Raw genomic sequence first — 13,562 nt, forward strand, 5'->3', positions numbered from 1 at the left:
TTTAAATGCCACGAGGCGAATCCAAGCTACCAAAAGGAGGTTGTATCGTATAATCAAAAAAGTATATAATTAATAAGATTGGAGTAATGCATGACAAAATTGCGATTAAAAGTATACAAATCATTTAACATGTGAAAAATAAGTGTTTTGAATACTAAAATTGAGTTCTAAAATAATTTATTCTCAAAATTGTCAGGGAACAAATCATTATGAACTTTATTTTACAGTGCAGTGAAGTGGAACATAAAAACTATGCATGGGGGGGATGATCCAAAGGCTGTCTGCTGTTGTGATGAAGACACACTCCCAGGGCCATTCCGGCTAACCAATGCTACCGGACCTGTTTCATGGCTTGCATCAAGCGGCACGTGTGCCAAAATACCGAATATCTCCCCTCTCATTAAATTATCGCGAAAAAAATGAGAGTAATAAAAGAGTGAAGACAAGGACTGGTGTTGGTTGGAAGAAGCGACCTCTGACCGGAAGCTGAATCTCGGAAAAGGGTGGGACCCACAACGGGTGGATGGATATATTAAGAGCTTGGAATTGAATGGGAACACGCGTCTTCGGTTATTTGTACGGTTCCCTACAATGCCGTCATGGAGTAGAATTCGGCATTAATTGCTCCGATTTCTCCTACGATATTGAGAGAGGTAACTAGAGTTTGGGTCATGGTATCCGGTGAGATATGGTGGATTTATCGAGCATTTACAGTCACGAAGAAAGATGCCCATGCCACCAAGATGGCTACCCAGGTAGAGCCGAGCTTTGTTTCTACCGAGGTGATCCAAATTCGAAACACGCGGACGTTAATTAAATTTGAAGATCAAATATTCCATGTCGGAACATTTTCGGTGAAAGCGCTACTGATCTGTTGGTATCGAGGTAGCGCCGAGGTGACATACTCACACGTGGATAATGAACCCAGTAGAGAAAATTCACGAGTCGAAGAGGGTACGTGGAAACTTGCGACCTACATGGAATATTGAAAGGAAGGCTCAGTGGAGGCTGCTATACGGATGAGATTTTTTTCTTTCCTTTTTCTATTTTTTTCTCAAAAAAAAGAGAGAGAGAAAGATGCCTATCAACCGCCGCGGATCAGCTCACCTGCGGTGAGCGAGAAGAGCTACTGGTTGGTGACTTGCGCCTTCATGGGTCATGTTATCCACGTAAGGCTTAAATCGTATTTTTTGGCAGAAAAGAATGGTTGATTTTTTTTTTTTCACGGCACTAAGATTGTACAAAAATCTCTAAATATTTAAAAATTCTTCAATGAACATTACGTGATTCAACGGTGAATCTGTGTGAAAAAAGGTGAACACGTTTTTAATGCGTAAGATACAACCTTTGTCCATCCATGTATCATGTAGCAGCCATTGACAATTATGTAGGACAGACTCGCAGCATTGGATCTCTCAAGTTGAGGCTCAAAATTACAGAGGATTCTTACTTGAAAGAGTCCAGCTATTCTATTCTAAATTTTTTTTATACGGTCCAATGAAACTGATTCATCTCATTATCTCTTTAACTTTATCTTTTTAATATATATATATATCACCACCATATCCATCATGTCTCAAGATCCTTGACTTGCAATGTTGCAATGTCAGATTAGCATTTGGCACATGAGATTCGAGCAACAAAAACACAGGTTGTGGTTTTTTCAAGGAGGCCATGGATTCAGAATTTTCCTTGGATCCACTGGTGATCTAGTAGTATAATAGTAAGATGTTGCTCGAACTATCTTGAGATGTGTGCTATCGAACTAATTGTTGAATTAAATTAAATATTTTAAAATTTAAAAACTGCATGCCAAACAAAGAAAGCCGCGGCCAACTAAGTATTTGACTTGGTCAACGGCGAAGTAGCAAATATCCACGCGCAAGCAAAGAGGCAAACATGGAAAGATTCCCAAAAAAAGCAGACCAAGACAAGTGTCATGCATCCACGCGCGCGCAAAAGCAAGCATAGAAAGGCTCACGAAGAAGGAAGGAAGCATGGGCTGCCAAGATGCAACAAGCCACAGGATTAAATGAGCAAAAGAAAACACGTCATTAATCCGCGGGAGGAGAGTCTGCTTCTTTTGATGTGCTTGAGCCTATATAAAAGGGCTCCATGGATCATTTCATACACAATAAAAAATTTCTCATCTCCCTATTCCAAGACCCTATATAAAAATGGCTCTAGGGATCATTAGAGAGAAAAGAAATAAAGAAAATTTTTCTTCTCCTCATAATTTTAATTATTTTTCTGAATTTCTTTTCAGTTATTTGCAAGCGTGAACGTGCTCTTCTTTCTTCCTTGGAGGCGCACTGATGGGAAAGACGTAGTTCTGTACTGAATTATCGTATCTCTAGGAGATCCATGCCAGCGGACCCATACGTGGGGCATAAACTTTTCTGGGACAACGCGTCAGCGTGCTTCGATCCACAGGCCATCTTCTTTCATTTCTTCATTTTATTATTCTATTGTCAAGTTAATTATTTGCTAGTTTATTCTTCTTATTTACTATTTTTGAATATTAAAAATATTGAATTATTAATTTATCAATTATATTTGTGCATCTAGGCTAACACTAAAGATCCATGCTGATCATTCAACGTGCATCGTGCATCATCATATATCAAAATAACAAAGAGGACAGATGCAACCATTTGATGGCATGTCAACTTAAGAGCCCAAGTAGGAAAAGGTGGTGTGAGAAATAATAGATGGAGTGGTAGACTGGCCTTGGTTTCACCAAACTCCACTAATGTCTTACCATCTTTTGCTAGACCGGACTTGAGACATGCTGGCTGGAAACTTTACACAACAGCCAATCCACTCAATTTTAGTCCTGTCAGAATCTCCTTTACAATCCAGCACTTATGAATCATGGACAAATGAAGGGTGCTTGGAATACCACTCATTCGCATTTTGAAAGCTCACATCTTGTTCTCTAGCACCGTAGGGTGGACAACCGCGCTGCCAAGAGAATTATTCCCAACATTTGTAGGCACCAAGTGGCAGTGCATTCTATTATTGAACCTCATTCACCAAATATTGTGATTGATGTATGTGGGAGAGGTGCAGGAATAATCTCTCCTCAAAGCTTGCTCATACTGGGCATAATTGAGTGACATGATTGAGTTTGGACATGATTGGAACCATCGTGTAAATCCACTCACTGATGAGTTGAGTTTTAGAGCTTGATGTGTCCAATCATAGATAATGACTAAGCCAATTGGTACGATTTGATCTCAAATCGATGTGACCCAAACAAAGCCATTTACCTTGAAGGCCAAATGCTGCATTTGGGATGGACAAGTTTTACTTAAAAAAAACGCAACAGAAAATGCCAAAAAAAACAGCTTTGGACTTCTCTTTTTTTTCCTTGACTAGAAGAAGCTAATACCAGTCTTATACTCATCCCATCCTTGATGGGCCTTGGACCTTTCATAGGAGAAAATAAATTGTGAGCACTAGTAGTCACAAGAGGGGAGGAGGGGCTGTGCATCTCCCTCTTGATGTTTGAAAAAGTTAGTAGGTCGTGAGATCATAGAAAAATTTTGTGAAAAGCAAATCTTCTTGGACCCTTCATAAACATCTTTCCCATGAATCAAACTTTGTAATCATGTATTTAATTTTTGTCAATAATAATTATAAGTTCAAATTCATATATAATATATATTTAGTGAACAAAAACAAGCCAGAGCATCGAAGCTGTGAGGAAGCATCCTACTTCACTTCTATTCTCTTTATCACCTTATCTTCGGGTTCAAAAGAAGTCTTCGAGCTTAATTTGTTTGCCTCGTTCTGCTAGCTAATTACGGACTAATCATGTTGAGTTGGGGCTAATAGCATGATATAGCAAATTCGTATCATATTGATATGTAGTTAACTGATAGCTATTAACTCAACTGTGGCACCCTTTTCTAAAAGCCTTCCCTTGTGGGGAAGTCTAACATTCAAACGCTAATTAATGGTGGCACATCACTACTATATTGATCAAATAAAATAATGTGCAATACTTATGAAAATTAATATCAACAAGTCGATCATGTTGAGTGTAATATAATCCAAATGACCCTTTCTTTTACCATATTGCTCTTTTTTTTTTCAATTACATCATGTTACTTGCATCACATTCTTATTTAATAAGGGAATTAGAATATGTACTTAAGATTTTAACTTGTTTACGATGAGTTGAATTTTGAAGCTTGTGAAGTTAGATGAGACATTAAGACATGCAAAAAAAGTGATGGATATGGTTCAAGTAGCTCTTGTTATGATCTCTCACTTTTTTCTTCCACTATATATTCTATGTTTCTCCAAGTAAATTATATATGCTTGTAAAAATTATAAGTAGGTTGAAACTCTCTATCCGACTAGAATGACAAAATTAACAAAGGTTTACGGGAATTTTAAAAAGACATGCTATGGATCTAGGAAAGAATGTGAGGCAGGAGAAAAAAGCTGAAAAAATATAGATCACGGGTTATTAGAAAAGTTTACTTGGAAAGCCACCCAATCCATCTCTTGGGAAAGCCTCTATGTTTAACGAGATTAATAAGATATTCAATGTTTAGCTTATTAAAAGCCATTGAACGATCAAACTTACATAGGATATCCTCAGAATTATTCTTCTTGGAATGATGAAGGATCTCATTTGCATATAAAAATACTGTCAAAGATAGAATGCCCTCGATGTAAGCAGTTTGCGCTTCATCCACTAGAGAGTTCAAGAAGGGCCTAAGTTGATTGGCCAAGACTTTGGATATAATTTTTATGCAGTTATGAATTCCAGACTTTGGATACAACTTCGCCGAGAGATGGACAACTTTTATTAAACGTGAAAGGAGATTTTTGACACATCTTTTTTTGAAAAGAAAGAAGGATTGGAGTGTGATAAAAAAAAGAATTAGCCATGGTGGTTTGAACCGATTGAGAGCATAAGAAGTCTATCAAGTTCAGCCAAAACAGAGCATTCTCTATGATTGTACCAAGTTATTCTTGCCCCTTAAGGGGAGACATCTATCAGCTGTAAGGATTTAATCAGATCAAAGAAACCACAATGAGGTTGGGCAGTAGTACTAGAATTGAATACAGTACTAGAATATTAGATAATAAAATTCAATATAAAAAATTCAATATAGTATTAGAATATTAGATATATAATTTGCACTATAAAATGTATACGTAGCCATGCACACACCTCCACGTATCTTAACACCCCGTATTCGTTGGAAACGTTATGTGGGCTCGCTTTCTTGGCTTTTCTCATTATTCACGGCAGCCGCATGTTTATCCAAATCCTCCAACAGCTCGGTCCACCAACCCCATTTACTCGCGATAACTCCAAAAAAAACGCTTCTCCAACATTCTCCTTGGACTCATTCTACCTGTTCGATAATATCACTAAAAGAAACGCCACGCTAATATCATCGAAATAACGTCAAATCACAAAACATGAGGCTCGGGTATTTCTCGTGATCCGTGTCCTGCCCACCATCCTTTGATAGATGAAAACGTGGCAAGTTGGTAGCCGTACCAAAATGACACCTTGATAGGCATAGGGCCATGGGTTTTAGATAGGTTCTGATGGAGATGGAAGGGCATAAAGCTTTGGACCACACCCTTTCTAAAGGCCAGAGAGCTTTTGTGTACGCTTTGATTTTTCTCCTCTTGCTTCTCTGGCCCCAACTTTTTCCTATAAGATAGGATGAGATTATAAATGCGAAAACGATGATCGTTCTGAAAATTTCTATAAGTAATAATCTGGAGTTTTAGTAATTGAAAGTGATATTGCTCGAGCAAGCGATGGACCTCCTCGATTATGTCATTTAATGTTCTAATGGAGATAATAGTTTTAACTAGTTTCTTTTGAAGAAAAACCATGACCTTTGAAATGAATTTTTTTTTTTTTTGTACAACGACATCTCACACATAACGAGTATAGATGCGGCCAACAACAAAGTTAGAAAACAAAAGGCTACAAAAAGGCCCTGGCAACTCACTGTCCAACCAGACAAACCCACCAAAGTAATGAGCTGCAAAGAAGGCAACCGGTTAGCAGCCCAGTTGCCTTCCTGTAGACATATGAGCCCTGGTAAGAGTGGCACTCTCCCAACAATCTGCGAATCTCATAGATCAGTGACCGATCCTCAGCTGTGCATCTTTAACTCCGGATGCACTCAACCACCATGACAGAATCCCACTCAAGAAAGATACAGTCCGCACCGAGCACCCGCCTCGGATAGCAGATACCCTCTCAGGCTACTCTAAGCTCGGTACATGGTACTGACGAGTCAAAAATCCGCCGACACCCCACCGCAACTAGTCTGACGTCGTGGTATCGGATGGTGAAACCTATGCTGCTGCATCTTCCGTCATCAGCCACACTGTCATCGAAGTTCATCTTGAAAAAATTAGAAGGTGGGGGCTCTCAAAAGACAAAGATTGTCATGTACGCTACAAAAGCAGAATGGGCCCCCATATTTTCCTAGTCAGCCTCTTTTAAGATGGACTTTGTCGGAAGTAATCGAAGAATTTATCTAGTGATAGGAAAAATTAACAATTTTATTTGCCTAAGTTACAAAATAAAGTACATATTTGTAATTAGGCATGAATATTTGAATCTTACTTATTCTTACATCTATTATCTCAATCCAAATAGTGAAAATGTTAATTAAAATCCATTGCCCGCATAATATAATGGCTGCTATAACAAGACAATAATTAGTATTGAGAAACGTTAAATCCTTGCTACCATGTTCTCAAAGTTTGCATGGATGTTGGCTTCAATTTCCAGGATATTGTGCACTGTAGAGATCTGTCCAGTAGAGAACTATGCTGCGCATGCCCTAAGAAAAATTTCGATTAGCATGGAGAAAAATAAGGATAATATGACAATTGAGGTCAAGAATTACAAAAATGTGCAATATCTGGAATAAGAATCTAACCTTTGCTTATAATTTTGACTAGCTATTTTTGTACTTAAGCTACAAAATATTTACCTTGTCATGCGTCTATAAAAAATTATGTAATCCTAAATCACATTTCTCATGCTTCTGCAAGTTATGTGTAGAAAGTAGGCTGCCGTTGAACTAATTGTCTTTTTTTTCTGCATGACATGTTCCTAATTGACTTATCTCATCACCACTCCATATAATTGAGGAAAATTTGGCTTCCAATAAATTTGGCCCCACTGATTGACATATATGCTGGATGTAGGTTTTGAGCAGTCATCAGTCATCAGTCATCACTTCATAATATAAAGCTTTTGACAATAGGATTACTACGTGCTGATAAGACTTTTCAGACTCTCAAATTGATAACATGGCCCTCAACCATGCAAAAATCTTAAATCATACTCAGAAGACCCACATATTATCAACTAAAAGTGAAGCATAAATGAAGGATCTTCAGCGCCACATTTTTTTTTAGATGCTATAGTTTATCAGTTTAGATCAATCTTAAGGAAATGGCTTTGACTAGCAGATGGTCAGACAATGACCAATTGGACCTCAACATATTTCCACAACTGTATCTGTTTCCATTTCATGGCTCTAGTTGTTCCTTTTCCATTTTATCTGCTATTCTTATCATCCAGATGTCATTTTCCACATAACAGCACGGCTCTGTAAGGTATGATCACCACCATTTTAACTTCAGCAGCAAGAAGAAAACTACTTAGTCTTTCTTGGGTCATATTTATGACCTTAGATTGGTGGGTGGAAGAACTTTTAAATTGTTTTTGCGTGAAATTTATTTGGCTGCGGTGAGAGTTTTATAGTATGACACCTGATAGTAGAACAGGCGAGAATTTTCCTTCATTATTATTTTAGAATCTTCAGTCTCAGCAGTCAATTACGACTATTATCAGAATTAGCTCAAAAAAAAAAAAATCTTCAGAGATTTCACTTTGGAGATGAGTTAGACCTAAAAAAACTCTTAAGAAACACCTAAATACACCCAAAGAGATGAGTTAGACCAAGAAAACAATTCATCATTTAACCATTTATGCAAAGAATGATAATGTAAGAGGACAGGTTTCAAGTACAAAATATTGCTCGAAAGATGAGTAATAAAACATAGAGAATAAGCAAAGGTGCATCTAAAATTCAGAAGCTGAAACCGAAATTCTTTGTTCTCATTGATTGATTTTCTGTTCTTATCTCATAAACGGGGGACTCACATCGACCTCCTCTTTCCCAGTACTTTCGAGCATTATTAGTGTGGTAGTACCTGCGGGCCGTAGGTTCTTCGAACACCTGTGTCCGATAATGTGGGTAGCCAGGGGAATACAGCACCTGCTCACATGGATTGAAGATTGGAAACTCTCTTCTGTGAGCTTTGTTTGCTCTTAAACAATTTTCTATCACGCCGCACTCTTCTCTGAATCTGTTTTGAACTTCTCTCAGTGTGTGCATCATCCTATCTGATTTGGCATGTTGTTCTGCGGGATAAAAGGCTCTATGTTTGTGGAAATTGCAGTGGTTCCCCGAAGGCATAAACTGGGACTTCTTGTAGCATTCCTTGCAGAAGTTCTTCCACCTCTCAGAGTTAAAGGATTTCCTTTTGGTTTTGTCAGAGAGACATGCATGTGCCTGCAAATCATTTTTTTTTTTTTGTTTTCATTAGATCACAATGACAAACTGATTTGGAAATTGAAAGCCGCTCACTAGTTTAGTCCTCGACTCTTATGAACTCAAAGGACTTCAGAAGCATGAAACCAATATATCCTTCCAATAATTGGTAACTTATTGCTGCAAAACACCATTATGATGGTTATATGTTTCAGATGGCGAGACTGCCATGTTTCAAGACTCATGGCTTTTTAACATCTTTTCCCTTGGAAAATGAGTTCTAAGGCCATTAAGGTCAGAATGTTAAGAACTGATTGATGTAAACTTAAAAATATTTACGAAAGGTGCCTGCACAAAAAGCTAGAAGCCCCCTCATCCTTTAACCCCAAACATCCGACAGAATACTCAACCAACAGTTTGTTATCAGATAAAGCTTTCACAACTGCATCAAGACGGCGGGAACCCACATTGCTGTGAGAATCCCAATCACTGCAGCCGCAACTTGACAGTAAATCGAATCAAGGTTAGGGACTTTGGAGAATTCATTTTGAAAAACCCAAATACATAGGGATGACCTGCCCCCGAATCTTAGGGATATTCTACACTCGAGAAAGAAAGGAATTGAGTTTGATAGAGATGTTATTAAAAATAATAATCATGACATGCTACGGGGGATCAACCAGCTTAGACATCCAGTCTTCCAAAACTTTTGAGTTCGTTTCAATCCAAATTTTTCTCGACCCGGAGGTCTGATAAAGATGGAAAATTCCCATCATTATAGACTTCGGCGGCAATTATCCTCATCTTCCTGTAGTAGTCCATCGGTTCAAAAGGACCATGTCAGCTTGCACCCTATCAATAACACAAACATTCTATGATCAATTGGCATTCATCTGAATCTGCTAGAGTAATTCAATGACAGTGCCTCTCAAACATTTTGAGTCCGACCAAGCTTGCATTGAAAGTTCAGCGACTTCCGCAAGGCTACCAACGGTCACCGCTCGAACCAGTTGGCAATTCAGCACTGGATCACAAGCCCGGTTTGGAGTCTCAAAAATATCCATAGCACAAATAAAATAGATCAGGGTCTTCTAACAACTAGGTATATGAAGCACAGATCGCAGACATAATTGGTAAGCAAAAGAAGGCATTAGTGAATGCAATCAAGGGTTCACCTCTTTCATGGAACTTTTACAGTTTTATGTGCCAATCCAACCAAAATCATCAACATCTCAATCAACTTCCCAATGACTAATACCCCAGGAATACAGAAAAGGATCAACATTCATATATACTTCCATAAAACGATAACAAAAAGAAGATATTTACCTCCGAGACAAGTTTGAATGCAACATCAGCCCTGGGGTGCTTATTCTTGTCCGGATGAAGCTGCAATGCTGCAACAGATCTCAAAGTCCATGAACCCAAAACAATAAAACCCACCTACTAGCATCTGAAAATAAAAGCAACCCCATATGTTTTGGTTGCAGAATTGTCAATTTAGATTAGATTAGTTTTTGTTGTACCCAGTTGACGGTATCGCCTCCGGATGACATCTATCCCCACATCTTCATCAATCTACACCAAAATCCATCGAGTAATTTATAGGGTCTCAATCTAAAACGATCAAAGTGAAAAGAAAAAGAAAGATCAAATGAATAAAAGATAGAACATACTCTAAGAACGAGGTACCAATCAATGAAGACCGGCTTACGAGAGGAGCGTCGACGGTGAGAGCATGAAGCAAAGATGGATGAGATGGAGCAGATCTCCCTGACTAGCTGTGATTTGTTCTCCAATTGCTCTTCCATTTGCCTTTCCATGGTGCTAACAATTAGATCCACTAAGATTTTTCTTTTGAATTGGACTAATAGTTTTTTTTTTTTTTCTCTCTTCTCTATTTGGCTTTAGGATTGCTGTTATAGTGTAGTGACGACGGTTGTGTTGGGGTTTTAAAGGGGAAGAGAGCGGGGTTTGCGGGAGAGATTTTGAAAGATGGGCGAATTTGGTGGGAAAATAGGGGGAGGTAGAGACGTTACCGTTGGTCTGGACACGTGGCGCCCCTTCTGAGCCGGTTTCGGTGCTTCGGTTTTTCTTTTTCTTTTTCTTTTTTTTTTTGGGTAGTTGCTGGTTTAAGCACGCGTTGGTTCCTTTAATCTTGATATTTTCACACTTTTTTTTTCCTCTGATGAGCTTTGACTTCTAAGATGATGATAGATTAATGAATCCAACAAAGGTTGTGAAGTATTAAATGGGAAATATTAATATGGGTCCTTTTCCATTTTTTAAATTTTGAAAGATGAAGCTAATACTGGTGATGGGCTGGGCTCTGGCTTAAACTACAGATACTTTTAGTTAGGTTTTAGGCCAATTTTTTTTAAAAAAATTGATTTTTTTTTTATGTGCAAGTCCAACCTATGATCAGCTCTAGATGGAGTTCCCAAGTATGCATGCCTTTAACAGATATTGTTCCTTTATGATGAACTGTGAGTGGTGTGAGTAAGGTGGGTTGAAAAGGGATGTAGCATATCAATTTCATGCAAAAATTGCAAAGTTATCTTTTATATTGTATCTGTAAATGTATGTATGGGTAAAAATACTTTTATTTTACTATATTTGGGCCCTCCAAAAATCGTTTCAAGAAAATCGGCTTTCCCATCTCTAACATTATACTAAAAAGCCATGATACAGAGGAAAAAATTATGTTAGGAAGCCATTAGAAATATCACAATGTACTGGACTCTTCTTAATTAATTTTGAGAAATTTTTTTTGAAGCTATCCATATAGAGTCTCCACTCAGAGAGAAAAAATAATTTAGGAAGTAATTAGAAATATCACCACATTGTAAACTCTTCTTAATTATTTTAAGAAAAAAATATTTTAGGAAGCCATTATGCACAGAAAAAATTATTTCAGAAAATTATTAGAAATATCACCATTCACTGTATTCTTCTTAATTATTTTATAAAAAAAATGAAAAAAATTATTTTAGGAATCCGTGTTAAATTTATTTAAATATGTTAGAAATATCACCATATAGAGGAACAAGATTCATCATGCTTAGGAGACTCTTCTTAATTATTTTAGGAAACACATGCTACGTAGGAAATATCACCATGCAACTTCTTAATTATTTTAGGGAATATTTTCCTCCATGTAGACGCTCTTCTTAATTATTTTAGGAAATACAAAAACTCTTACTAATTATTTTAGGAAATGCAAAAGCTCTACTTCATTATTTTTGTAGATGTGAAAACATCCTAAAAAAATTATGTGCAAGTCAGTGTCACAATGATCGAAACGTTTGAAAGGATCATTATTGCATTATTTCCATGATTCATGAGAGTTTTATTAGATCAATGGCTTAAGTAAATAGTTTTTTTATTTTTCCTTCAATTTTTAATTTGTTTTTATAATGGGAATGGTTGAAGTGTTGTGAGTATAAATTGGAAGCATTTAAAGCCTGAAACTTGATTGCTACAATTGGGAGCGGGGCTTGATGTTTTTGTAAACTTAAGATAAGCTGATGTTTTGCCATAAGTACTATGTGACATACAAATAAAAATATATTATTGTTTGTTTTAAATTTATAGTTGTCATGCCATTGATGTTATGATTTGTGCAAGTTAAATTTTTAATTATTTAGCATGTGAAATAATATAGATATTTCATCTATTTTATTTAATTTTTGTAGTGGTAAATGACTTCAAATTGCCAGTAATTGTTGACAAATAAGTAGCACATTATCCAAGTAGGAACAAAAAAAGAGGAAACCTCATATACAATATAGAGATTTGAAACTATTGAAATGAGAAATTTAATCTTGTAAAGCAATAGTTATTAAGTAGATTGCACAACTAAGCTAAACCCAAAAACTAATGCCAATTTATGTGTGACACGATGCTTGAAATGTTAAAGTAAAACAAATTAGGGCAGGCTATTGGATGAATGTTATATGATATTTGATTCAACCCATTTATTGTTGCTTTGGCCTTTGGACGTCAAGCAGAAGAAAAAAGGATTTCTACATCACCCAAATATATGCAAACAAAATTTTCAAAGGTAGATAGCAAAATTAATGCAACATAGACCCATGAATGAGGGAAGGATGTTGGTTGGATATTATCCAATATTCGATTTAACAAACTTATGGTTACTATGGTCTTTGAATCGATAACCCAAAAAATGGTTCTAGATCATGACTATGGCTTTACAATTGTAGGACAATATTAGGCACGACATTTAAACTTCTCGGTGAATAAAACCTACAAACTCTACTGCTATGAGCTAAATCAATGTTGGTTAGATCATGGTTAAATTTTATGTGTCCTTGACTCAACTCATTAAGCCTGACAATGGACCAGATTGGTCCAACTAGCCTAAGAGCCTAACACTCTACATGAGTCAAATCTATAAATTGACACCATGTTCAAGATCTATGTCTAGGTGTTACTTAGCTCTATGACAAGCATATAAGTTGCTAGCTGTTTATGTAGCAAATATCTTACATTTATTTATGTTAAACAATTATCTTTTCTATGAGTGCCGATATTTTTATTAATAAAATGTTGTAACCAAACTGATTAATAATTACTGCATACGTTCCACTTATAATTTATTTTGCTTTCCTTTTTTCAAAAAAAAATATTACATAAATTTATATTTAATTTTTCATTATCTCCCCACACATTGTGTGAGTATCATTCTTATTTGATATTAATAAATATAATAATATTATATATAATTCTAAAATAATATAATTATATAATTATAACATGAAGATATAAAAATATAATAATAATTATTATAGAAATATGATAGTAATTAATATAATATAGTTATCATCAATATTAGTAATTATCAAAAGGAATAACGTTGCAATTGTATGAATTGATGTTATATTAAAATATTAATTGTATTTAAAATACAATACAAATATACTATAATAGTACATTATAATATATTAAGTTATTGCATATAACTATATTATATTG

The 13,562-nt window shown here is 36.1% G+C and overlaps 1 protein-coding gene across 1 annotated transcript; it reads right to left on the reverse strand.

Annotated features, from left to right (window-relative positions):
* Positions 1-7,527: 7,527 nt before the first annotated feature.
* On the reverse strand, positions 7,528-10,837 carry LOC108511462 (uncharacterized). The gene is made up of 4 exons (XM_017843875.3): positions 10,244-10,837; positions 10,094-10,145; positions 9,897-9,964; positions 7,528-8,588 (listed from the first exon to the last, which is right to left on the reverse strand). Exons 1-4 carry the CDS (start codon positions 10,388-10,390, stop codon positions 8,103-8,105), a joined length of 753 nt encoding a protein of 250 aa, XP_017699364.2. The 5' UTR covers positions 10,391-10,837; the 3' UTR covers positions 7,528-8,102.
* Positions 10,838-13,562: the final 2,725 nt, after the last annotated feature.

Source organism: Phoenix dactylifera, chromosome 8, assembly GCF_051530095.1.
Source record: "Phoenix dactylifera cultivar Ajwa chromosome 8, Ajwa_hap1_PhDact_Kaust_v1.1, whole genome shotgun sequence".
NCBI lineage: Eukaryota > Viridiplantae > Streptophyta > Magnoliopsida > Arecales > Arecaceae > Phoenix > Phoenix dactylifera.